Source organism: Panthera uncia (assembly GCF_023721935.1).
Source record: "Panthera uncia isolate 11264 chromosome D3 unlocalized genomic scaffold, Puncia_PCG_1.0 HiC_scaffold_8, whole genome shotgun sequence".
NCBI classification, from domain to species: domain Eukaryota; kingdom Metazoa; phylum Chordata; class Mammalia; order Carnivora; family Felidae; genus Panthera; species Panthera uncia.
The window spans coordinates 25,203,376-25,226,928 of record NW_026057586.1 but is presented as its reverse complement, the minus strand read 5'-3'; the positions used below and the strand labels follow the sequence as shown (position 1 = coordinate 25,226,928).

At 47.2% G+C, this 23,553-nt stretch overlaps 1 protein-coding gene across 6 annotated transcripts in view; it reads right to left on the bottom strand.

Annotated features, from left to right (window-relative positions):
• Positions 1–206: 206 nt before the first annotated feature.
• Positions 207–23,553, bottom strand: part of DYM (dymeclin) — a 351,209-nt gene continuing 327,862 nt past the window's right edge. For 3 of the 6 annotated variants that reach the window (XM_049620087.1, XM_049620091.1, XM_049620088.1), the window contains 2 exons: positions 4,897–4,989; positions 207–609 (listed from right to left, as the gene is read on the bottom strand). In XM_049620087.1, coding sequence (XP_049476044.1) covers positions 460–609; positions 4,897–4,989 — 243 coding nt within the window. In that variant the 3' untranslated portion in view covers positions 207–459. The remainder of the gene's footprint in view (positions 610–4,896; positions 4,990–23,553) is intronic. The other 3 variants (XM_049620093.1, XM_049620089.1, XM_049620092.1) reach the window with 1 other exon arrangement.

Sequence of the window (23,553 nt, the reverse complement as noted above, 5' to 3'; positions counted from 1 at the left end):
TTAATGTTGAAAGAAGCACGCACGCGTGCGCACCCACACACGCAAACACACACACCCAAAACAAAAATCTTGAACGTGCGAAAACAAAAACAACAACCCGAAACAGAAAACCCACAGTATATACTGGTGAAGTGTTATATGCCTAAGGCATCAGGTTCCTGGAAAAGCTCTAGATTTTTGGTTTAGAAATAAAATTGCGTGTGGAATAGCAGGTTTTTGCATTTATTATTGTCGGGTACCCCCCTCCCCATTTTTCTGCACTACAATCTAAGCTGAGTGATCTATTGCCAACTGGGCACCAATCCTCCAAATCCAAGCGTGAAAGGGAAACATGCTCGGGTGATCCTCTTTGACGGAAGATACACCGGGCAATCTGTCTACTTCCATTCCCCAGAGAGAAAATAGTTAGAAGGGCTGCTTGGCTGGAGGGAGGCGAGGGGGGGACGTGGTGTCCTGCCCTCAGTCGGAGTCCATTGTGAAGAGCTGAATGTCCTGTGGGTTCCAATAGAGGCCTACCGCTGAGTTGTAGACCAGAGACCAGACGTAGGGGATAAAGAACTCCTCGGGCTGCTCCTCTTCCACATACTTGAATTTCAGTTCTGGAAATTTCTGCAACAAAAACGAGACGATTTTATAATGTTCCAGTTCCGTGCAAAAGCAGCGGCAGTGTCTCAGTGGTACTGTGCTATGCAGGGAGTCCGCCTCCCTAACTGGTCACGGGCCCCGAGAGCTCTAGGGGCTTTACGGGCCAGTTTCCAGATGACTCCTGAGAAGATGCGAATTACCCACAGGAAAGACACGTCACCCTGTCAGTACCTGTCCGCCAATGTCAGTCTGCCGAGCGGAGCAGGGACCCGAACAGGGGGAGAGGCGGGAGGACAAAAGTCAGACTGGGCTGACAGAGGGCTCAAGGAGAGACCAGCTGCCGCACAGGCTGAGGGCTGGCTCTTCTTGAGAGACTTTGCTTTCAGGGCTGAGTCGCCTTGTCAGCTTTCAGTCAGCTTTCAGGGCTGAGCGCTCTCCCTCGTGACTCCTGAGCCCTGACCTGTGGGGGCAGGCACGTGTCCACAGTGGAAGGCCGGGCCGGTTCCGGGGTGGCAGCTGCTCCCAACAGCTTGGCCTTGGCCTTCTCCTGGGGCCCATGGTGAGGGCTGCGGCCTCATGGAGGGAGGCTGGGGGATTCCTCACTGAGGCTCCGGAATCGCCCAGGTCTGACTCTGTGCACGTAGCCAGGGGACCCGGCTGGTAAGCAAGCACTCGGCCTGTATCGCCTCACCAGGATTTGGCCTTTAGGTTCTCTAATTCTACCCGTGCCAGGGCAGAGGAAGTGGTTCTCATTCCAGCAGCCTGAGGGGCTGCTGGTCTCGAGGCCCCCGGGTGTCCTGGAAGCCTCTGATGGGTCTGAGAAGGGGGCTTGGCGAGAAGGCCTCTGTGCAGGGATGCCTCCGATCACCGTGTGGAGAATGGAGGGCACCTGGCAGAGGCGGAGATAGGCCTGGCCCAGGGCGGGGGCGGAGGGAGAGAGGCAAACAGGCCTAAACTAAGATGGAGGAGGGGGGGCGGGCAGGATAACCACCCAGGCACCCACCCATCCACCTACCGAGTTGTAGGGATTTGAAAGCAGCATTTGCAATAACTGAGACTCAACACCTAAGTGCCGGATCCTCGGCCTTCCAGCAAGATGAGAGAAGGGCAGAGTAAGCAGGAAATGCTTCTGGCAAGGTGAGTTCTGAGTTAAATCTTGAAAACGTGTATAGGAATTCCTGAAAGGGGGTCACCCTGGTCACGGATGTTACTTCAACATACCACACAGAGCCCGGTCCCATCTGTTACAGCTTTAATGAAAACCAACTCTACTCCACGGCTCCAAAGGCGTTATGTAAATACAGAATATACACAAATGGGATTTATCAGTGGCCCGAACTCTAGCACCAGCATACCTACCCCTACAGCCTCCCTCACGCTCGACGTACCCCATACTTTAGAGGCCTTTGCAGAACTACTGTGGTTTAATGAGAACCCCAGCCTTTTCAGACCGGGAGTGTTGCGAATCGGTTCTTCGTTACCGTCAGTGGAGGCTGAAAGTCTCGGAGTGTGCCGACGGCAATGCTGGTGACTGTGACGCCGTAGGCGACAGTTCCTCCTCCCACCCTGGCTCCCCCGGGCAGTCTCGCTGACGAAGTCTGGTCAGCTAAGGGAAGTGGATGAATGCCAGCACTTCCTGAGGTGACTGGCATTCAGCGGGGCCCCCTGGTGTGCCATCCCCTTGCTGTCTGCTCCCGAAGTCCCCCTGAGCCTCTCCCACTCTGAGCTCGCATTCTCTGGGTGCACCAAAACCGCTCAGCAGCTGGGGGGCCTGGGCCCTTGGCACCCTTGCTGAAGCTCCTCACACGCTCTGTGCTGCTTCCGGCCTGGCCCGGGGTTCTCAGGTCGGAGGGAACAGAGTCCTCGGAGGTGGCAATAAGTCTGTCACGGAAGCAGGTGTCTTATAGGCTGCAACACAGTGCTGTTCTTTCTCGTGAAAAACCTGCACTTGTGCGACCGAGCGCATGCTGTGGTCGCCACGAGGCCTTGATGGAGGCGACCCAGACAACCCCACTAATGGAAGCCCAAGTGGGGCCTGGAGGCTAAGCCGGTTCTGAGTCACCCAGCCCGTGGGGCGGTGTAGGTCTGACTGGGTGGGAAAGTCTGTGTGAAAACGGACACAGAGTTGAGGCCACCCTAGTGCTTTGTCCCGGAATTCAACTCTCCGAGGCTCCGCAGAACCCCTCAGCGGTAGCTCCGTGCTCTTTCACTGCATGGAACAGAACCCAGCACACTACTGGTCCTTCGAAAATTACCAAACCACAGTGATGTCCTAATCAAGAAAGAATGAGGGGTTGTGTTTGAAGAGGAAATTTACCCCCTAACAATAAGGATGAAAATCCTAGTTCTCAGAATGGCCTCAAACTTGAGAAAACCTCTCCCACTGACCCGGAGAGAAGCGAGGGGCCGGGGAGGGGCGGGTACAGGGTGGTGGTCTGGGAAGCTCAGAGCGCCCACATTCCCTCTTCCCGCTGGAAATAACAACATCCTACATTTCTAAGTAGTAATGTCACCAATACGATGCACTTGTTGTTGTTAGAAACAGAAGTGACTAAAAGATGTGAAACCTTTTCTCCATCCGGGGACATACTGGGGTTTTTCCTATGAAGGCGTCAGGAAGGGATGTGAGGCCATTTGCGTGAGGCTGCTCTCTGCATCTCTGAGGGTAAAATGGGAAAGAAAACCAGAAAACCAAATGCTTTTCTAAGAACTCCTTCCAGCTTAATTAAAGACACTTAGGCAAGAGTCGCTGAGTGGCTGGCACGAGGTTCACCTGCCCTCACGATTTTGGGGGATTCTGATGACTCTTCAGTTAGAAACAGTGATGAGTCCAAGCCTGTCCTTCGATCATGCGGCGGCCCCGCGACTATCCTTCCCACCACCTGATCAAACAGAGCTGAAAATGCCTGGTTTTCGCTGTGGCTCAAGTTTATGTCGAAACAACAACCCATCTCGTTCTGGAGTAGATGGAGTACACAGAGTCTCAACAAGGGAGGATACCCAGAGTGGCAAGAACATCTAAAATACAGTACATAATAACATACGGAAGACAGTATATAAAATGGTGTCAAGTTTATCTGTCAATACCAGGCATGTATTTTATTACAAAGTTTTTCTTCAAGCTGACTGATGGTTATTTCTATAGAAGTTCTCCGTAAAAGCATCATCAATTCTGAGGCTACGGCTAACATAACTGATCACCTATCGTAGGGCGGGCCCATTCTAACACTTCACGTTGAGCCACTCATTAAATCTTGGAAGTACCCAGAAAAAGCACCTGAAAGGCGCTGATTCTTTCATTCGGCAAATATGTACCGAGAGCCTACTGCGTCATGAGCACAGTACTAAAAGTCTAGCTGAGCAAGACGTGCATAATCCTGGCAACTCAGAGCTCAAAGTCCAGCCGCAGTAGCTGGGTGACCTGGGACAAATCTCACATCCTCACTCAGACTCTTACAACATAAAAGTTTACCGTGAGATTTTGATTTCGACCATCTTGTCTCCTTCACAGGGCTGGGACAAATCTGATGAGCTGGTGGCGGTCTTGGGGACGGGCTAAATATCTAACGGTCCCGGGCTGTTCTGTGGGTTGACAATAGAGGGCTTTAAAGGCTAAGCCTCCCAAATGCTTAACACAAAGACAAGCACGAGGCTGTGGCCGAGCTGCTCTTGTGGCTTCAGAGCTTGTGGCTCAGCGGGTGGAGGTTCAGGCACAGCCCCTGCCTGTGCTGGCTCGTGAAGGCCACGGACCGGACGCCTAAGTCATCGTCGTCCGAGGGTGTGCCACTGGACACAGGAGAGGTGAAGAGCAAGCACGGACGGAACAGCATGAACGCACTTCTATTACCGGCAGACCCTGAACACCATGGGCAGCACCCACGCTCGCCCCCGAATGGACACTACGGGCTCCTCTCTCCTCGAAGGGACACGTAGGCCGTGAGGTGCTATTTTGGGGGTTCTTTGCTCAGAACTTTTCCCCGGCACTTTTTTAAAAAGGTTCAGAACGGAGGATAAGTCAAAATAGCAGGAAAAAAAAAAAAAAAAAAAAAAAAGAGCATGTTCCCTAAAACTGGCTACACACATTTGAAAGCACGAGGTAAAGAGCTACCTTTTTTTTTTTTTTTTTTTTTTTTGCAACGAGTTGTTTTTAAGGCCGTGTACTGGGAACATTTTAAAGGGGTGAAATAATAGACAGAAATTATAACAGAGTTTTGGAAACACTATTCAGTCAACCTGATTGAATGTGAATGCAGCCTCTGTATAACAAGCCGTGCGCAAGCTGCATTTAATTTGATCCCCTCTCAAATTTACCTGTCTCGCTACAGAGAGCCAACACGGTTGGAGATTTAAATAGACATTCTCAAAAATATGTGCTCCTCTAGTGTGTCTTAGAAGTCTTGAGAGCTAAGGAAAAGAAAGACAAAAGGTTTTATTTAGCACTAATGACACCGGGGACACATTTTGTCAGGATTCAGTCCAAGAAATGTCATAGTCTGAATGTCAGATCAACAACCTAGAAAAAAAATCATTCTTTATGTTCCTTTTCAAGCCTGTGGAGAACAATAATGCCATCCTGTGATGGCTGAGGGAAGTCCAACTTCCTCACTCGAGTGTCTTCATTCTGACTGGGCTTCTTGGGCCCTGCCAGGCCTTCCCAGCTCTGACGTCTGTCCACACGCTCTCTAACCGCATCTCCTCTTGGACTTCTCAGGCCCCCCCCCACGCCAGGCTCTAGCCAGAGGCTGCCGGGTGGATGTGCCTGAGGACTGCTAAAACTCTGGGAAAGCACAGGAGGCATTCTGGGGACACGGGGGCTTTGACTTGATAGTTATGGCAAGAACCTTCTGGAACAGGCTAGCAGAGGGCAGGGTGCTGTTCACCTTGGGCCTAGGCTCTTGCCCCGTTCTTTCTGAGACAGTTGTCCTGTGATTCAGCTCAATAAGGAGAGAAAACCCATCTCTCAAAAAGCTTGGAGCTTGGTCTCAATCCAAAGCTACTTACAACAATCCGGTTGTTTTGATTTTTGGAGCCAGAGGTAATGCTAGACTCTCAAGTTTGGCTGGAATGTTTTTATCAGCTCCAGTGAATCAACCCACCACAGTGGGACATCCGGACGCCCAGCCCAGAGACAAAGCAAAGGTCTGATTTGGTGATTGAGACTTGCGTATAACAAGCAGACCGAAAGCTTTAAAGACCAAAAGCCTTTTTGCTGTCAGTCATGTGATTTGGTGAAAACCCACAGGAAGTTCAGTGAGCAGACACAGGGCTCAACTACAATAATTTTTATTACCACGAAAGTTCAATGGAGTTTTCCCCCTTCCCCCTACAGATTATATAGATAGCACCAGAAACTCTAGCAAGCACCTGGCACGGCTCCAGAAATTTAGTACAGCTTAAACTCAAATAGCTACACAGCACGTTAAAGAGAGTTCTTGGAAAGCCCACATTTAGCCTCTGAAGAGACGAGTGAAAGGTGATGGTCAGTCGCAAGGCACCCATCACTGCTGGCGGGGGGTGGGGGTTAGGAGGGAGGAGGTGGGTTCCCGTTAGCGCCACACGTAAGTGTCTGCGGCGGGCAGGTTCTGTGCACGTGGAAAGCAAACTGGTTTCAAGATCCTGTTGCAAGACAGCAAGGTAAAAGCATTCACAGACAACGTTTTTGTCTGGGGGTGCGTTTGGGAAGGGTTATCCAGCTTCCCTCCCCTTCTTACCCTCATATGCTATGGCTGTGCAACATTGCCACCTTCAGCGACGGGGCCTTAAGTTAAATGCTGGTTAAGCACCAGCTGCATACAATGTGCTGTGCTTGAGGTTGTCGAGGAAGGAAAGAGAAATAATGGATGTTCCGCTAACAGAGGGTATAACTCGAGAGGGATAAGAACAGAGGGCAGCACGGAATATGGAAGGACAGTGCCCCAGGAGGGTTCCCTTCTTGGTCCATCTGGCTAACACTGGGGTCGGGAGATGTTAGATGGGCTCAGAAAGCAAACTCCAAGAGAAATAAGGAACAGACACTTGAAGCATCTGTATTCAGCTAAATTACCATCTGCACAAGCCTGGACTGCAGTCTCTTCTGTGTGTAGTAGAATGAGTTACAAACGTTATCAACCAGTATTGTTACTTAACTGACAAAAAGACGGGCCCTGGTCTATGAATGACAGCAACACTGAATGTGGAGTTCTAGCTTGTGTGAATTGCAAAATCGATGAAAAACTGAATTCAAAACATAGAAAATTATAAAGGGCTACTTCTTAAAAGTTAGAAATTATGAAATACAAAGCTGAAATTAAGAAGTCCATGATGAGGGTGGTTCAGAAGACAGTCACAATACATTGCGTAGGTGGGAGCAGTCTGGCTGGCCAGGAGGGGGGACTCTCTGGGAAGTTAAGTTATGACCTAGGAAGAGGGTTATGGGTGAGTAGGCACCTGTCCTGGCAGCTTGGGTGGGGTGACCAGCCACCCCTCGCTCAGGACAATGTCTTGTCTTGTTACCTGTGCAAGTGACACAGCTTCTGTGACCAATGAGTGGTCAAAAAACTTTAGGAAACATAGATGGAGAGTAGAAAGTTGAACCCAACCTGGTGATGAGCTCCCCATAAACTTACCATCACGTCATCGGCCAGAATCTGAAACTCGCTTGAGTGCAAAGCCTGAGCAAATATCCCTGGTTAGACTCTTCTCTTACAGACCCAGGTTAAGGGGATCACAGAAAGAAAGGTATCTTTAGTTTTGAATTTCTCCCTCTCTGAGGGCTAGTGCAGTGGCACAAAGGAGAAGGATGGATGGACAGGCTCTCCTGTTGTTGCAAAAGTTGGAGAAAGGCCCCGACAGATGGGTTCTAACCTGCAGGGACAGGGCTGGGGACAGGGAACCGGCACTGCACGTGGAGAGACCCTCATGAGCCAAGAGCACACCCCTGGGCCTGGCAAGAAGCGTGGGGCCAGCGCACGGGCCCTGAGGCCAGCCGCCATGGTGTTGGGAAGACGGGGGGGTGGAGACAGGGAGGTTGGCCTTGAGGGCCGGGATGACGAGTCCATTCATTTGGTGAGAGAACAGGTTGGGGACTGATATTTGTAATTTAACGGTCATTAGCTTTGAGGCAGCGGTCTGGATTGCTAAATGTATAAACTAGTCAAGAAGACTGACCTGCATTATTGAGTCAGTGCACCTGTTTCTAAGGCAGATCAATTCCAGTTTAGGAGGCTGGGAGGAGGAGGACGTTTTGATTCCAGGGTGGGCGACAGAGGGCCAAAGGGGAGCACTTACGCAGAACTCCTTTTGTTGGAAGCAGGCTTTTGGGCGAGTGGGTGGTGGCAGGAATTATCCCCCTGCAGGGGCTCCTCAGTTTGGATAGGGCCCGGCTAGCTGGCCAGGAGAGTGAGATCCCAGAAAATAAATATACTACCATTAGATGCAATTTTAAGTAGAATACGAGCTCCAGGAGGGCAGAGATTCTTATTTTTCCACTGCTGTGTCCCCCAGTGCTGAGAATACTGCCAGGGCTCTAAGAGCTGTCTGCCGAATAAATGAAGGAAGGAATAAATGAACAAATGTGTACAAACTGCTGTTTGCGGAAAAACCCAGTTCTCAGTTGGGGAGCGGGGGCGGGGGAGAGTTTGGAAGATCGAGTATGGCACACTAGGTGAGTTAGTGGAATAAGTGTCTCAATTTATTGGGAGCAAAGTGAGCCAAATTAAGCCCGTGTCACTTTGAGAAGCCGATGAGCTGACTCACTGGGGTCTGGGGGGCAATACTTCAAAGCTAACAGATTCGTTTACTTCTCAGATTGCCACACTCCTTGCCTGCCACCATTCTGCCGCGTCCGATTCTTGCCGGTAGAAAAATCCAGCTCGTGGATAATGGATACTGTTGACATACACGATTAATGCCCTATTTTATATTTCAGAATCTATCTAATTATGGAAAATGGGGAACTCTTTGTATATCAGTTATAGTCATGGACTAGACTGGTGCATAATATGTAAATGGAGACAAATTCTATTTTTAATCAGTCCTTTACTGTTTACTCTTGTCCAGATTATGGTATGGCCAGATGCCCTCAAATTAACACTTAAGCCCTAAGTGCTATATCAGTGATAACCTTTCTTTACACTGTTTTCTTTTTTTGAGATTAATATGTGAACTAGGGGAGTGAGAGATACAGATCCGGAGAAAGATTCTGAATCATGTTTAGACAAATTCTGGCAAAACAAGAATCCTCGTAGAGTCTGAAAGGTCCACGCTGGGAGTTACGTGTGGATGACATGTGGAATACATGGGACAAAGGCAGGCAGGAGGCTTCCCTGGCACACTTCAGCCCAGACTGGTGTGCCACTGGTGAGGGGGAGTGCGGGCGATCATGTCAGGTGAGAACACAGACTTTGCTACAATATGTCAAAGAGCTATCTGGAAAGACAATTCCACCTGAGACACCTTGGAAGAGTTATCTCTAATTTCTTAAGAGTTAATTTCTTTGAACATTCTTAGGATTGAAGTTATAAGCAAATGTGCTAGTTTTCCAAGGCTGTAAGGGACATCACCCATTCTTAGAAAAGTCATGCCTTTGGGGTGCTTGGGTGGCTCAGTCGGTTAAGCGTCCGACTTTGGCTCAAGTCATGATCTCCTGGTTCGTGAATTTGAGTCCCGCATCGGGCTGTCTGCTCTTAGCACAGAGCCCGTTTTGGATCCTCTGTTCCACTCTCTCACTGCCCCTCCCCTGCTCACATTCTCCCTCACGCTCTCTCTCTCTCTCTCAAAAATAAATAAAACATTTAAAAAAGTCACGCCTTCATTATTCTTTAGCAAGAAGTTAAAACTAGCTTCTGATAATCTACATTCCCATGTACCCATTATAGGTAGGAGGATTTTCCCCCTCTGCTTATGGAAAGAACAATCTATTCCAAGTGTTATGTGAGAAGCCTGTGGTTGCTAAACCAATGATGTTTTCCTCAATCCGGTCGGAGAAAACCCTACTTAAAAGCCATGGTTCTAATGGCAAGCATTTTAGAACCTAAAATTCAGTTTCAGTCCTTCTTATGGCCGTACTGCCCAGTGACCCAAGCGTGATCCTTGGGTGGGTGAGCCACACCTGTGACTTCCTGTCAACGGTCTTGGCCCCACGGTTATTCCAACGTGTGCTGTGAGTGAATGAAAAACACAAAATGAGATTTGTTTACTTCTGCACAGTCATTAGGACTAACAAAGGGTATCAGGAAATCTAGAGGAAAGGAAACAGAAGCAGAGAGCTGTAAATGATTCCTAATACTAGTATGTGCCAAAAAGCAGAATTTAGTATGAAGTTGAGTCTCAGATTTCATTCAAGGACCATTATGCCCGTGAAGTTCCAAAACCAGGTAAATGTGAGGTAAAGCTATCTAGAAGATGGGGGGGGGGTCCCCTAGCTTAAAAAGAAAACAGGTCTAGGTCAGTTAGAAAAATCCATATTACATTCCTGAGCCTTAATGCTAAGAACTCATGGAATCGTGGAATGTCACCACCAGAAGGGACTGAACACCCCCCTCCCACATACTCTTACCCTTTTATAAAATTTTTAAATATTTACTTTTGAGAGAGAGAGAGAGAGACAGAGTGTGAGCAGGAGCAGGGGAGGGGCAGAGAGAGAGGGAGAGACACAGAACTCAAGTAGGCTCCAGGCCCCACGCTGTCAGCACAGAGCCCGATGAGGGCTCGAACTCACGAACCGTGAGATCATGACTGGAACCGAAGTCGGATGCTTAACCAAGGAGCCACCCAGGCACCCTTCTCCTACCCTTTTAAAAAGAAGGTACAAATAAAACAACAGAAATCCTTAATAGTCATAAGGTACACCACGTCAACTGGAATTCACATTAAGTGGCTACTGGATTGATCTAATAAACCTAATATACTAATAACATTACTTCAGCCCCAAATGCCTTCAAACTCAGGCTTCTCTTTGGGAAAGCAGCTGATACTTCCCCAAAATTAAAAAAAAAAAAAAAAAGCTACTGATAAATTAGTTGTGTTTTTATCTCCTTGAAGTCAGTAAACATACTATTAAGTGAGCCAAAAACCTGATTTGGTGTTATGTATCACACTGTAAGATATCACCTTAGTGTGTCCTTCCCATTTGTCAAATGGCTATCAGTTGTGAATGTTCAATTGGTTGAACACCTCAAGACAGGAGATAAGCAATGAATGCTTCAGAAAGAACTAATCAAGGGGCGCCTGGGTGGCTCCGTCTGTTAAGCGTCTGACTCTGGCTCAGGTCATGGTTTCAAGGTCCATGAGTTCGAGCCCCGCAACGGGCTCTGTGCCGACAGCTCGGAGCCTGGAGCCTGCTTCGGATTCTGTCTCCCTCTCTGCCCCTCCCCCGCTCATGCTCTCTGTCTCTCTCTCTCTCTCTCAAAAATCAACAAACATTAAAAAAAAAAAATCTTACTAAAAAAAAAGAACCAATCAAAGCCGTTCATTAACTTTTCTCTAGGGAAACCTGAACGGGAAGAAGCGAAGACAGAGCAAAGTGGGAAGTCGGGCAGGTCGGGGAGGAAGGGGGAATAAGAAGAACCCTAGCTAGAGCTGTGATTGAGAACTGGGACCAAGAAGAGAAAAATAAAGGCGGAACCTACCCTACCCTATACTCAACTGTACAGCTGAGAGAACTGAATGGTGGAACAGCTCTCCTTCCAATCTGGACCATCACAGATGCATATAATTTAGAGTTTATACCTGTTATCATCACAGGAGAACTAACCCAAAGGCCTGTACAAAATATCCAGGGAATATAGGATACATCTTATTTTATAGTTCAAAAACGTGGTTAAGGGTCAAGCTTTCAAGAGTTTGAATTTTGAAAATTTCAGGTGTAAAGATTTCAAACGATACACCAGCACGTGAAAGAACCAAAGCCCGTATTTCCGTCACGTGCTGCGTTGTACGAAGGACGCCGTGGCTCCGGGAGCCACCACACTTCTTCCTCCCCTCGTCCTCACTGCATCCTCATCAACTAAGCAGCCTCTTCCGTGGGAAACCCTGTGAGGCATGGTGAGTATAAAGCAGAGTTCCTGTTCTGGAGGGCCCGGTAACCTAGTAAGGGGACGAAATATAAACGCACAAACCGAGCACTGAAACAGCACTTCGTTGCTAAATACCAAGAAGAATGATACGGAAAGTGAGCTACTGAAGAGTTTCCAGCAGGGAGAGGTCTGTTAAGCCTGTCACGTGTGGGACAGTCTTCATGGAGGCGGTGAGACCCCGGCTGCAAGAACACGTGGAGAAGAGGCGAGGAGGCCGTCGGAGGCAGGGACGAGCAGGGCAGGAATGAAGAGTGGGTTCAGGGGCTGGGGGGGGGGGAAAGAAGCATGGGGGGAGGGGGGGGGGGGCGGGGGGGCGCTAACGGTGGACAGGGTCGGAGTCTGAATTGTATGTTATTTTTCCTGGATTCTTCAGGCACTGGGGAGGGCTGGTGACGGAGGTAAGAGACACAGTGAAGTTCATTAAGATGACTGGTAGGGGCAGCAGTGATGATGGTGGTGTGTACGTGTGTGTAACATTCTCCCAACGAACTACAGGGACCCAGCCCGTGTCCCCCGCCAAAAGTCCCGGTCGGGAAATGAGAGCCACAGAGCAGCAGCACCAGTCCCACCTGGGTAGGCACTTGTTCAAATGCAAATTCTTGGGCGCCAAATATCCCTTGATTCGGGGAGGCCGAAGGGAAAGAGTGACCGGAGCTATGAGAATTTCAGTTTGGGAGGAGGAGCAGTATGTGGGAGTACAGGGTCTCAGGACCTGGGGGGACTGAGACCACAGACTGCTAAGGCGCCCCTGAGTGCTGGAGTTGGAAAGATGTAGACACCGTCCACACAGCTCCTTCATTCAGAACACGGGGAAACTGAGGCCTTACAACAACAGTGATCCTCAGGGCTAAAATGTGGCAGAGATCTAACAAGAAATCAGTATTTGGGGGCACTGGCTAGGCTGGGCCCCAGACACAGAGGCTTGGAACCAATGGCATGGAGCCTGAGGACGAAGGGAAGGCGACTGGCAATAAAAAATATGGGAGAGGCTGGTGGAAAATGGTGCTTCAAGACAGTCCAGTGGGTCTAAATTTCGCTAGGAACTGCCTAGCTTCACTAGCATGCAATCATTTCACGAATATTTAACTGCTTTTATGCTATCGCTGTTTATCTGCAAAGATGACCATGTTAATGGGGCACAGATTCGGAATACTAAGTGTCTGGAGCTCTGGCCAATCCACACTCTTCTTGGTTTGATGTTCCAAACAGATTGTGCGTGCAGGATCCTGCTCACAGCTAGCCTCTTAACAGCTCAGGGCCAAGATGCACAGCGCCCCCCCCCCCCCCCAAACAAAGTGTGCATAATTTTAATTCCCCTCCTTGGACAAAGGTGTCCCTGCAGTGAGAATGGGAAGGCAAAGGGTATGATGAGCTGAAGAACAGAAAGGCTGAATGAAGAAAGGGTTCCTTCCAGGGTTCCAAGAAATACCTGCGAGGGCACACGCAAAATGAACACAGCGGCCACGGGCGGCAGACGACTCTGGTTAACAGTGGCCCCGGTGCCAGGCCAGGGGTCGTGCCGGTGCTGGCCCTGCTACAGGCAAGTAGGCAGCCACCCCTCACCCCGGTCCCCACCCCCCAGACCGGCCAGGGCGTGAGTGATGGGGAGGGAGGAACAAGGCCAAAGCAGACTTTAGCATTTTTTAAGTCATTCTGGTCACATTCCCACTTCCTCCGCCATCACCCTGGTTCCTGCTTTCCTGAAACAGGCAGGCCGCTTACGACAATTCAGAGAGACTTGAGAGCCACAGAACATCTCGGAGTCCTTCTTTATCTCAGCACCACAACTAACCAGAACAACTGGAGAGAGAGCGTTTTTATTGTCAATATTACGGCAGGAAAGAAAAAATACTCCAGGCTCTCAGCTTTCCAAAGCCAGCATAGAGACAGGGTGATAAGAGGCAGGTGATTTGATCACGGATCGAATATGACTTGTGGATCTCGGACCGCATGGCACCGAGAAGATACTCACGGAAAGCTAATGAAGGGGAAGATAGCAATACTTGTAAGCGGAAACAAAGATCAAATCTTCCATTTATGAAAGTCTGTTCTTTGCCATTCATGAATCCCGCGTGTACCCTTTCCTGTACAAAAAGGCACAGGTTTTGTTTCATCCCTTAGTGTGTCAGAGGTTTAAAAATCAGCTTACCCCATCTAAATTGGAGTCCTGTACTGGTCCCGGGGCAGGCCAGAAACTCAACTGCACTGACAGAAGTTCACGTGATTTCAATTTTCTCCCCATCATTTTTTAATGAAGGGAACACTTTACAACTTCATCCACGGGCAACAGCACCACAGGCAGGTCAGAGGTACGTTCCGAGGTGGCAAAGCAGTGGTACTGAGTGCCAAGGCCAGGACGGCCCAGAAGGGTGAGCGGACACGTGGTGAAGGGGCCTGCTCCTGGAGCCCCGGGTCTCACTGACACCGCTCACGTGCGGGGTCGGGCAGGGCCACAAACCTGGGCCACGGCAGTCAGGAAGAGCAAGGCAAGGAGTGTGGGAGTCATCCTTGTTTCTATTTGCTCCGTGTGCTGCAAATACGGGCAGAGAAGGTGTCCCTGCAAACATCAAGAAAGGGAGCCGGGCCGGGAGCCACTGCTGGGGCCGAGGCTGGGCCAGGCCAGCGCTTTGCCTCCTGTCCCTTCTGATTTCCTAGCTGACACAGACTGTAAGCTGTAAGAGGCAGGAGGTTGGTACCTAATGCTCCTCTGGCAATGGTCACACTTACCGATTACTTGAAATGGAAATAAGCACTGTGATAAGGAAGCATAAACTTTTAAGATTAATAGCGTATCTCTGCCATCGAAGCTCTGACTGGTATAATGGAGGGGAAACTCGGGATGTCTGAATTTTAGACCTGGCTCTGACACTAATAAATAATAAACTCCGGCAAATCACGTCACCTCTCTGACACTTAGCACCCCATCTGTGGAGCGTTACTGCTGATGATGCTGGAGACGGGGCTGTGGTGCTTAAGTGACTCATGTGGGGCCGGGGGCCAGGCGAGGCCGGGCCGGGCCAGGCCAGAACCTCGCTCTGCCCTATTCGAGTTGTGTCACAGAGGGGCTCCTGCCCTGTGACAAAGGTCATGGGCACAGGAAAACTGGGAAATAGAGGGACTCCTCCCTTCTCCATTGTGGTCCCCAAAGTTACTCATTTTTTTTTTTAAACCGATGCCCCAGAAGGCAGTAAAACTTCTGTAGGTGAAGCATTTGAAGATCTAAAGTCATTTCCAAAACATGACAGTGGCTTAACAGGAAGGAGTCTTGTGTTTTACAACATAGGCTCTTAATTATTCCACATTTACGTATTCAAATAAAGAAAGATACATTGCTTATCTGTCCATTTATTTCCAGGGACTAACCATGTATAACTCAATTTGTTACATGTTGCAAGCATGAAAATAAGGCTGGAATTTATCGGGAAAATATTCAAAAAACGTTTTAAAGGCTCTTTCTAAGAGCAATAGTCAACATATTATATTTTAAACAAATAATAAAATGCTCTTTTATACTTGAAGCATATTTAGAAGAGAGAATACAGACATGTTTTATTTTTTTTTAAATCAAAATTTGGGATAAATAGGAAAACAAGGTGAAAACCATAAACTTCCCCAGAGAAATACTATGAGCTCAGCAATGACCTTCTGAATTCTGGAGTTTTTAAAATGTTAGAGCGTTATTGGGGCGACTGGCTCAGTCAGTTAAGTGTCCAACTCTTGGTTTCAGCTCAGGTCATGATCTCATGGTTCGTGAGGTCAAGGCCTGCACTGGGCTCTGAGCTGATGGTGTGGAGCCTGCCTGGGATTCTCTCTCTCCCCCTCTCTCTCTACTCCTCCCCTGCTCACACTGTCTCCGTCTCTCTCAGAATAAATAAAAAAAATAGAGCTTTGCTTTTACAAAAAATAAAGTTTACTTATTTATTTTGAGAGAGCACGTGTGTGCAAGCGGGCATGAACAGGGGAGGGACATAAAGAAAGAGAGAGAGAGAATCCTTAGCAGGCTTCACTGTCAATGCAGAACCCTACATGGGGTTTGATCCCAAGAACAATGAAATGATCTGAGCCAAAACCAAGAGTCAGACACTTAAGTGACTGGGCCACCCAGGTGCCCATAGAGCTTTGCTTTTAAAAGCAGCAGATTAAGGGAAAACGCTGGGCTTATTACAAGAGTAACTGACATTGCTAATAGTCTTTCCAAGGTTTCCCCATCCTAGTGAACATACAAACACCTCTGATAAAGGAAGATGGGTTGAGATAAAACTTCTGATTAAAACCCCTCTTGCAAGGTGACCTATTCATCCATGCATCCTCCCTTACTTTGTTTTAATACTTAAATTAAAAAAAAATTAATGCTTAATTTTGAGAGACAGAGAGAGAGAGAGAGAGAGAGAGAGAGAGAGAGAGAACGAGTGAGGGAGGGTCAGAGAGAGAGGGGGAGAACACAGAATCCAAAGCGGGCTCCAGTCTCTGAGATGTCAGCACAGAGCCCCACATGGGGCCCAAACCCATGAACGGTGAGAACAGACCTGAGCTGAAGTCGGACGCTTAACCAAATGAGCCACCAAGGAGCCCTAATACTTACATTTGAATTATAGCCACTGATGCTTCAACAATTATGGTATTTTAACACAATGGTGGATACAAAATAATGGTCTTCTTTGCCATCTGGCTGATGAGTTTTGCATCATTTGTTGTGACTATCCCAGGACCCCTGGCTGACTCTTGGCTGCTTTCCTGGCTGTTCCGGTGGTCAGGGCTGTGGCAACGCTGTGGGAGGCACAGGTGGCTGCCACACGGTGCTGCAGTGTGAAGGCGGCAGGCGGGGAGCCCAAGTTGGAGGCTTACTCAGGACCACCGAAGGCTCACCACTCCCCTCATGTTTTATCGGGGACAAGAGCCCACGACACAAAAGCAGAGACAACAGTGTGCCCATCAATCAGCTACAAGTTACCGACTCAAGGTCACTCCTGTTTCATTGACCTCAAACATCCCCCCTCTGAATTATTTCAGTACTGAGCCCAGACACAGAATTTCATCCCTTAAATATTGACCTACATGTTGTGAAACAGGTAAGATTTTTTTGCTCTTCTTTTAAGATACATGATAGGAGAATAGACTAAGTTATAGAGTGATACTTTGTATCATAAACGTATTTTTTCAAAATATGAAATATGGCCCCTGCCCTTAAAGTAATCTTAATTACTTAGAGAGCTAAGATAAATGCAAATGGAAAAAAGAATCACTAAAAAGCAATTCTTCAATGTAACCTGTTGTCAGAAGACGCAACGGACTAATTGCCGGCTCTGATTCAGACCGAGCCTGCGATGTACACAAACAGATCCACATGACCTCCTAGCTTCCTGCCTCCTCTCTTTCACACAAACCATCAAAGCGAACTCCCGAGGTTCCACCTGGAGTCAGGGGTGGGGTGGGGAAGCAGGCCCTAGAAACAGAGGGGCTAGAAGATGAGGGCAGGGATCCAGGTGACAGGCCCCGGAGTGGGAACCGAGCGGTGGTGGCCATGCCACCAGAGTGGGAGGGAGGGGGCGGCTTGTCACAGAGGCCTCTCCCCAGAAAGGGAAATCAGGGCTCGCGAGTGACAGGTCCAGAAATAAGCCCAAGGGTCTCCTCTGTTGATGGTTCTATGTTTTGAGTCCAATGACTTTTGTTACTTATTTCACTGGAAACAAAGGAGCAGACAAAACTCGGTCTGCATCCTCTGTCTGGCTCCATACTAATGAGTCTTTATCTTGTGATATGGTTTCTTTGAGCCTATCTGCCTCTGGGAAAGGGCCTCGGCAGTGGACCTCACCATGATTTTGTGTTTAGCTCAGCAGCAGCTGCTACACAAGGTCCCGTCCTGACAGCCTCGTGGCCCAGGTTAAACGAACTGTCTGGAAGGGCCATCAAAACTCTGCCGCTTTAAAACTCTGCCTCTGCTTTAAAAGTTAGAAAAGGTGGGGGGGGGGGCGTGCACGCCTGGGTGGCTCAGTCAATTAAGCATCCGACTTCGGCTCAGGTCATGATCTTGTGATCCATGAGTTCGAGCCCCGCGTCAGGCTCTGTGCTGACAGCTCAGAGCCTGGAGCCTGTTTCAGATTCTGTGTCTCCCTCTCTGACCCTCCCCCATTCACGCTCTGTCTCTCTCTGTCTCAAAAATAAATAAACATTAAAAAAATAATAATAATAAAAAAATAAAAGTTAGAAAAGGGGGAAAGACAGCCTGGGAGAAGGTGCCAATGCCTATTTCTGAAGAGAAATGTTCTGCTCAATTTTGTCCATGTCCCTCTTGATCAGAGAGCAGTGACAATGGCGAGGAACAAGGGCAGACTGGTCGTCCTCAACGGACTTTTCCACTGGAGTCCAGGAAGGGCACCCTTCTCCAGCTTAAGGTCAGGACCTGTTGACGAATGCCCTGGTCAGTCCCCAGGCCTTGACTCTGGGATCTCCAAGGCCTGCAAATACACAGAGACGGATGGATAGTCCTCCTAAGCCAGGAAGCTGCTTCCCACATGTTTGTGGAAAAACAGCAGGACCTTAAGGATTCCAGGAAGAAAAGTTAAAACGGACTGGACTCCAGGTGCCTCACGGGGCCCTTCCCGTCTCTCATGCACGGAGCATGCCCGAATGGTCCTGCTGTTTGCCAAGTGGCTTCCCTACGACTCAACTCCTGAATTAGCCGGAGAGGAAACAGGAGCCTTTGGGACACATCAGGGTAAGGGTTCCCGCTTAGAAAACCTGACTCCTTTTCAGAAATGTGCTTGTAAACTTCATTCCCAGGATTCTTCCCCATTTTCTTCCCGGTTTCACTTCTGGAAATCAGGGATGGGGACGGAGTGGGTAATGGGAAGGAGATCATAACGGTATCGGAAAGCCACTTAGGTAACCTGACTTCATCTAAGCGTAGACGGCAACAGTATTCCCAAGCGGGAGCTTTCTGCATCTGGAATAGTCTGTCATCACCCTTTTTTTTTTTTATTCATTTCTCAACTTCCTCTTCTCCAGTGTGGCAAAGACTTGATTTAACTAGAACCCGACTAACTGGAACTTTCACTAGAGCACACTTTATTTTTAGAACGAGGGGACAAATAAGAGACCAAACACATATTCAGTAAGTGAAGAAAAATACAACAGACTTCCAAGGAACCCTCCCACGGAGATTCGTGTGCGCTCTGCGTGGTTTTCCACACCTGGCAAGGGCCTGGACTAGGAGAACTCACAGGAGAAGGCTAATGGAAACCCAGCAGAATTGTGAATCATTCGTAAGAGATAAAAAAAGCATCATGTTATCATGTTCCTCATCTATGCCTAAAGAATTTCTCTCTTACCATAAGAAACCCGAGGAGCAAGTTATATTGAAATTGTAGTTTGTCAGCAAATGCCTATACAGCCAGAGCTAAAGAAATATGTAAGTGAAAGACACTGTATCCTAGAGCTAGGGGGTTGAATGCGGTTTAGGGCGGACCTGACCCGGAGGCGCTTCCTGGCTAGGGGACAGCGCTGGCTGCGGGACACGGGACACGCTGGTCATTCAAAGTGTGAAGTGCTCTCAGGGCCGGGCTGACAAAGCGGGAGGGAAGGCGGTGCTGAAGCGGTGACAATTTCCAAATCCTGAGAGAAGGGGGCAGTTTGGGTAGGGAGGGAGCACCTGAAACACTGGGGAAAGATGTGAACGGAGTCACGCGTGCACAAACAATGGTGACTTCATCTTTTAGAAGGGAGACAGTAAAGGCACGCCTGAGTGGCTCAGTCGGTTGAGCATCTGCCTCTTGGTTTCGGCTCAGGTCACGATCCCAGGGTTTGGGGGTAGAGCCCTGTGTCGGGCTCTGCACTGAGCATGGAGCCTGGTTAAGATTCTCTCTCTCTCTCTCTTTCTCTCTCTCTCTCTCTCTGCCCCTCTCCCCTGCTTGCTCACTGTCTAAAATAGAAAAAAAAAAAAAAATAGAAGAGAGAGTAAAACTAGTCACTCCCCAAAGGACTAGATGTTTTAATGGTTTACTTCTTACAAACTGGCAGTTTATAATTTACAAGCCTATGGACAACTCTATCAAAAAACCGTATACAGCACAAAAATGTCTATCAGAACAAACGTAATGCCTAGAAAAGCAGCATTTTGAGGTAGACTCTGGCTTGGAAATACAAATTCTCTGATGTCAAAATAAGGGGCTTCATAAACTTATTCACTGGTCAGTAAAAATTAACTTCTAAGATTTCAGTTGTTTTAAACTACTCTTTTTTAAGTTTCAGTCTCCCAAAAGTCACTTGTCACTTATAAAGAAAATGCTTTTGAAAATAAACATGCAAACATTTATATTAAATACATCATTCTTAAAATAGATGAACTTCTGTGAAGCTCTCCAGAGCAAACTCTATTTCACACTCTCTAAAGAAACTGTTAAGGGTAAGAAATTTTACAGTCACTTCCTGAAGGCCATTCTGAATTTTCAGCTATGATCTATTTGATTAAATCCTACTTGAAAATTAAAAATAATGCAAAACTCCACCAGACTGATACAAGGGAATTTTTGGCCTTTGTACCTGTGCACAGAGAAGCTAACGTGAATTTGAGATCTCCAGCAAGAGTGTATTAAGTTCTATTAATAAATCTTCTGGGATACTGTGTTCCAAATATACAGTTTTCCTTTTTAGACTTCTAAATCTATAATTGAAATAAATCCAGTTTTAATTTTTCCCATGTTCAAAGTTGTAGTTTCTTTACTTTCAAAGGCTGCTTTGCAATTCAATTCCTTGGTTATTCTACATCTAGTATTAATCTGTAGTCATAACTAAGTACTGACTCTTAACAGCACAGATGCCCAATCCCTATGGGTTGCTAAGCTATAAACACCTTATTTTCTCAAAATTTTTACTTACTTGTAGAATTTAAATTAGCTACATTCTTATTTCTGAAAGTACTGAACTATTTAAGGTGTGCTTAAAACTACTCGTTTAGCAAATCCATCGCCAGAGCTGAGAGAATAACTCAAGAGTATAAACTCTCTGAAAGCACTCACTCAAATCTCAAAGCCCTGGCTCAGGTTCTTTGCACGGCATTGTCGCTAAAATATCTCAGAGGCGGCTTGAGCCTTTATTTGAGAGAAAGCAGGGCTATAATCCATTTTCCCCTTCCCATTTGCATTAAAACCATTACCTCTGTTAACCCCGAAGTCCACACATTCATCAGCATAACCCCCTCTACCTCATACTGCCTTGATCGTCTTTCTTTCCCTTCTTTATAAGAGTCATAAAAAACATACAACTTACCATCCTGTCCAATTTTAAATGTACAACGCAGCAGTGTTTCAGATATTCACATTGTCGCGAAAGAGCTGAAGAACTCCTTCCGTGTTGCCAAACTGGAACTCGGTACCATTTAAAGTCTTCCCTTTTCCCCCTTCCCCTCACCCTTGGCAACTACCATTCTCTATTTCTTCGAATCTGACTACTTCAGGTATCTCGCATAAATGAAATCATTTTGGGCACTGGCTTATTTCACTGTGCACGAGGACCTCAAAGGTCATCTATGTTGTAACATGTGACAGGATTTCCTTCCTTTTTAAGGCTGAATAATATTCCACTGCATGTATGTACCACATTCTGTTCATCTATCCATCCATCCATCCATCCATCCATCCATCCGTCCATCCATCTATCCATCCACCTTTTGGTTTCCATGAATAGTGCTGCCAGGCATGAGGGTGCAAAGATCTCTTTAAGACCCCGGATCCCAGTTCTTTTGGATATATCCACACAGGTGGGACTGCTAGATCGTGGATAGGGCAGTTCTATTTTTAATTTTTTGAGGAGCCTCTAAACTGTTTTCCATAGTGGTTGGACCATTTTACAATCCTACCAACAGCGCACGAGGGTTCCCATTTCTTCACATTCTCACCAACACTTTCTAAAAAATAGTCGCAATGACAAGGGGTGTGTTTTAATTAAAAGTAAAAAAAAATTCTATTATGTACCTCATATTAAATAAAATCTACTACTATTCACTGGGGAAAAATTTTATAACAGGGATTTAAAAATTATCATTAGTTCCACAATGCAAATAATGACTATTAAACAATTTTGATAATACATTCCTCTAGTATATTTTGATAATATATTCCTTTTGGGGGGGCATAGATCACATTTTAAAGGGGAAAAATGGGTAAAATAATTTGATTTTCATGTGCAGATAGAAACAGAGATGAATCTTACATACTAATAAAAACATTTTTACCTTCATTGAAATCTCTTTAACATTTCCATCACTAATTACATATACTTCATTCATTGTTTAAATAAAGGGGTCTTCACGGACTCCCTCACTTTTTTAGACTTTTCTTTTGTGAAGGACAACACACATACAGAAAAGTTCACAAAGACAAATATACGACAACGAAATCAGTGTAAGGCAAGCATTGCCATTACCACCACGGGGTCTACAAGAACACTTCGTATCCCCAGATACCACTATCCTGACTTTTACAGTAAAAGTAAAACCTTGCTCTTTCTTACAGTTTTTACCAACTACATTTGAATTTAACACTACAGTTGAGTTTTACCTTTCCTTGGATTTCATATTAATGGAATTACACAATCTTAAATTTTTTTTTTTAACGTTTATTTATTTTTGAGACAGAGAGAGACAAAGCATGAACGGGGGAGGGTCAGAGAGAGGGAGACACAGAATCCGAAACAGGCTCCGGGCTCTGAGCTGTCAGCACAGAGCCCGACGCGGGGCTCGAACTCACGGACCGCGAGATCATGACCTGAGCCGAAGTCGGCCGCTTAACCGACTGAGCCACCCAGGCGCCCCGGAATTACACAATCTTATACTGCACCTGGATTCTTCCCTTTAGCATTATACCTGTGGGTTTCATACATATTGGGGGTTCACTTATCTGCTTGGTTACACAGGACTCTATTGTCTAAATATACCACAATTTATTAATTAATTCTGCTGCTGGACTGGGTTCTGTCCAGGGTTTCACTGTCATGAACAATGATGCTATGGACATCCCTGTATGTACTTCCTGGCACACAAGGCCATGCGCTCGTGTTACGTGTGCACTGAAGAGTGGAACAGACTGTGTGCATGTTCAACTTTAGCAGACAGGCCAAACTTTTCTACTGTTTGTACAATTTGGATTTTTTTTTTTTAAAAGGACCTCCGACAAACACACCACCCCTGGTCTGTTGCTTTTCTTATCCCTGATCCTGCCCTTCTGTCAAGCCGTCACTGGAAACTGTTAAAGCCTACTTGGTGGCCATTACACTCGCATGTTGGCCAATGTGGCCTCCTGTACTTTGGTCAGCCTCGCACCTTCCCATCACAACGAAGAAATGAACGTGCAGTGCGTACCTACTGTGTGTAGGGTTGCAGGCTGAGGGCCAGGGATATAAAAAGGAAGATGGCAGGACCTTGACATCACGTGTTAAAACTGAGCTGGGAAAGGGGGCACACAGGAAAGAAGGGGAGTCTCACCAGAGGCAGGATGCACCAAGCAGCTAGTAACTGGGGTAGATCATGAATGCTGCGGAAGTAGAGAAGACAAAGGGGTAAAGCTGATATGTGAGTATCTTGGGAAGGAGAGCTGATCTTGGCTGAGCCTCGAGGGAAACACAGGGCCAAGAAGAGCAAAGGCCACGGCTGGGAGCGTGCATGCTATGTTTAGAGAACAGGGAAGGATGAATGTTATCCTGGAACAATGATCTGTGTCCCCTATAGCTGCACAGGGGCAGCATCTGTCTCCTGAATGGCCAGTTGAAGAGGAAACTTGCAGCCAAATAAGATACGCAAAACAATAAAAAAAAAAAAAAAAAAGTCTGCCAGTTAAAAAACATTATGCTTAGTCACAAGTGTGCGTTCAAATACTACCTCAAAATACAGTTCTAAAAATACATATGGTACTAGGAAGGACAC